General features: G+C 41.3%; 1 protein-coding gene across 1 annotated transcript; it reads right to left on the reverse strand.

Annotated features, from left to right (window-relative positions):
- Positions 1-1,631: 1,631 nt before the first annotated feature.
- Positions 1,632-2,934, reverse strand: NCLPP7 (nuclear-encoded CLP protease P7). Its single transcript, XM_078583907.1, has 2 exons — positions 2,063-2,934; positions 1,632-1,857 (listed from the first exon to the last, which is right to left on the reverse strand). The coding sequence occupies exon 1, from the start codon at positions 2,906-2,908 to the stop codon at positions 2,174-2,176; it is 735 nt and encodes a 244-aa protein (XP_078440033.1). The 5' UTR covers positions 2,909-2,934; the 3' UTR covers positions 1,632-1,857; positions 2,063-2,173.
- Positions 2,935-3,702: the final 768 nt, after the last annotated feature.

Here is a 3,702-nt window from a genome sequence, read left to right on the forward strand (position 1 = left end):
TTGACGATAAACTTAAAAAAAAATGTGTTCTTATAGACATGCTCGTGGCCCTTCTAAAGAGAAAGAAAACATGCATTTATAAAATAGAATGAAACAGGGACGGTTAAGAGGGAGTGGCAGAGAGAAAACATGGGAGCAATGGTGTACATGGAAAAGGTCAAGAAGATAGTGGGAAAAACTTAAGAGAAGAGAGGTTTTGTGAAAAGTCAAATATGGCAGTTAGAGAGAAGAAAAGGAAGAGAGAGAATTATGGAGGGAAAAATAATGGTAGAATAGTTAAGAATGATTAAAAAAATAGAGATGATAGGTGGAGAAAAGTCAAAGAAAGTGCCTGACTGAGAGGAGAGAAAAAAGAAAGCCGGAAAGAGAACAGAGAAGTCGAGGGAAAGAGAGCGATATGGAGCAAGACAGAGGGAGTGAGATGAGTGAAATGGTTTAAACATTTCCCATCATTAGTATCTACAACTTAGTTAGTGTCCGAAGGGTAAAATGGTTTTTTATCAACAGAGATTATGATAAGGGGACACTGATTGGTCAGATGTAATCAGGGGAATCAGCTCAATTCTCTGTCAGATAGTTAGGCCACATGTCGACCACTTACCAGAAAATATTAAGAAAAGAGAAAACGTTCTCTCTAATTGTGAGCAGAATTTTCTTGATAGATGCTGAGAATTTCGCATGTTCTCTAATTCAGAGTCATTAAATTTGACAAAGTTTGAAATGTCGCTCTCTCTCTCTCTATCTCTTTCTATATATATATATATATATATATATATAGGTGGGACAACCAAGATCAGTATGTCGCTCTCTCTCTCTCTGTATATCTTTCTAAATATATCTAGGGGGGACATTCAAGATCAACCATCCACCAAATGTATCTTCACTTTGGCTTCCATGCCCAAATATATTAATCACTTTTGTCAGTAATTTTTGTTGATTATTATATCGTTTGACTTTCTTGAATAAATTTACTGTCTCTATTGCATGGATTAGTATGTACCAAAATTAAATCAAAATAAACAAAAGAATAAAAGAGTCCTACGGGGTTTGACAAGTCAAACTCAATTACTATTCTCTTGAGCTTACATCACCAGGGATATAAGCAACACCAAGCTAAAAAAGTGAATTGGGTGAGTAAGAGCTACTTTTTGTACAGAAAAATGAACTTTAGTGTATGTGAATCAAGTAACGTAGAACTAGGGATATGTATATATAAGTCAAAGACAGAGCTTAAAATGGTTGATTTTGTCATTTAATGAGAGTTCAACCTAGTACTTTCTTACGTAAAGTGCTAATTGGAGTAATGAATCAACCCGACCGTTTCCGGAGTGGAAACAATGAATTAAAAAGACTCAAATCAGTTTACAGTTCAGATATAATACCATTTTTTTAATCACCCATTATGTTTTTATCGCCAAGCCTAAGAGAAAAACCCATTTTTTGAGATCACAAATTCAGTCTTTTGAATCACAAGTTTTTTTGTCAGCAAAATTGATAGACTTACATAGGCATCAAATTCAAAAATGTTCCCTTTTTAATAATAATAGGTAGATCGGAGGAGCTAGAGATGTCACAACTTCATTATAATGTTCCAGGAAGGGGATTTACTATGATTCATAAGTTGCAAGATGAAGCACAATGATTCTCCCCTCTTTCATGTGCATAGAGCATCGCATAGAACCCTAGATCAAAATATGTTTTTTTTTGTTTTGAAGAAAATCGGATTACGGTTATCAATTGATAAACTCAATTTGAAAGCTAAAAGAAACAAGACGAATTCGATGACGTGAAGAATTTCCACGATCCCAGATGTTCCTCTCGAAGCTTAAACCAATAACTGTCGATTTGGTGGATCAACTGACAGATTAAATTCATAAACCACCATGAGCACGATGACCAGAAAGACCAGAGTTAAACTCAATTCGTGTTCAAATTGAGGTATTTCAAGAGGCTAATCTCATGTGAAGATGAGCTTTCGCTTCAAAGACCCAGTGAAAAGATCATCTCGAAGAAATTCGCATGAAACAATGGATAAAAAGTGGTGGGCAATCGAAAATATTACTTGAATTTCCTGTCAGCCGGAAGATAAAGCATCGACCCCATCAATTGCATCGAGAGCGATGAACTTGCTCAACTCATTCAACGACGAAACTCCAATCTCCATTCGGATCGATCACGTCGACGTTCGATTCCCCTTCTCCTCGCTTCCCCGATTACCCTCAATCTGATCAACCGCGTCCGAAACCAAGGCAATCGGCCGATGCTCAATGACCTCATCAATCAGACCAAATTCCTTGGCCTCCTCCGGCGACAAGAACATATCCCTCTCCATAGACTGCTCAATTCTCGAGATATCCTGCCCGGTATGCTTGGCGTAGATCGAATTAAGCCTCTCCCTGACCTTGAGAATCTCCTTGGCATGAATTGCAATGTCCGAGGCCTGCCCGCTGGCTCCCCCAGACGGCTGATGAATCATGACTCGAGAATTGGGCAAAGCTCGGCGCTCTCCCGGCGCTCCCGCGGCCAACAGCAAAGAACCCATCGAAGCGGCCTGCCCAATACACAGCGTCGTCACCGGCGATCGAATGTACTGGATCGTGTCGTAGATCGCGAGGCCGGCGGTCACCACGCCTCCGGGAGTGTTGATGTAGACATGGATGGGCTTCGAGGGGTTCTCCGACTCGAGGAAGAGGAGCTGAGCGACCACGACCGAGGCCGTGTCGTCGGAGATCGCGCCATTGATGCAGACGATCCGTTCTCTCAGGAGACGAGAGAAGATATCGTAAGCTCGCTCGCCGCGCGAGGTTTGCTCGATCACCATAGGAATCAGGCCGTAGCTTCGCGAAGCTGGCGGCGCCGCGGCGGCGATCTGGCGGCGCGCGGCGGCGGCGATCTGCCTCCACGCCATGGCTAGCTCGAACTAGGGTTTCCGCCGGAGACGAAGAACATTTAGGAAGAGTTTCGGATCCTGTATCCAATTTAAAACCGCTGAGGATCCGAAACGGCCGGTACTTATAGTGCAGGACGCGAACGGGACGGTTTTTTCGTTCCAGGACGAACAAATCGTCAAGTCCGCGAGATTGGACGAAAACCGGAACGGAAGTTCGTCCCAGGACGAAAAAACCGTCTCGTCCGGAGGCCTCAGACGATGGACGGACGAAAGTCTGTCGGAATGGCTTCCCATTGAGATATTGCCACGTGGCACTGTGTAATCAATTCCTTAACGTTTTGCATCAACGTCCCTGCTTTTGTTTGCACACGGTAACTGACGCTGTCCAAAAGTAATTGTACATATAACCCTTCCCTTTCTCCTCTCCTCCATATTTCCCTCAAAACTTAGAAAATAATATTTATTTAAAACGTGATTTTTTTCGTCGGGGACAAGGGACGGGATGCTTTTTCTCCGGACGATCCGCAACTATAGTAATTACTATTTTAAACCCTAAATAACTATTATCCTCTTCTTCTTTTTCTTTTTTTCTTTTTCTTCTTGGTGTCTTTATTCCTCCTATTGTTTTCCTTCTTCCTCTTTCTCCTGGTTTTCCTATTTCTCATGGTAATTGTTCCCTTCTTTTTTATCTACCTTTCTTCTTCTTTAGTTCTTCTTTTCTTGTTCTATTCTTCTTTTAATATTTATTTCTTATTCTCTTTTTATTTTATTATTATTTTCATCTTCCAAGATGAACTTTATAGATTTCTTTG

This window comes from Wolffia australiana, chromosome 12, assembly GCF_029677425.1.
Source record: "Wolffia australiana isolate 7733 chromosome 12, ASM2967742v1".
Lineage (NCBI taxonomy): Eukaryota > Viridiplantae > Streptophyta > Magnoliopsida > Alismatales > Araceae > Wolffia > Wolffia australiana.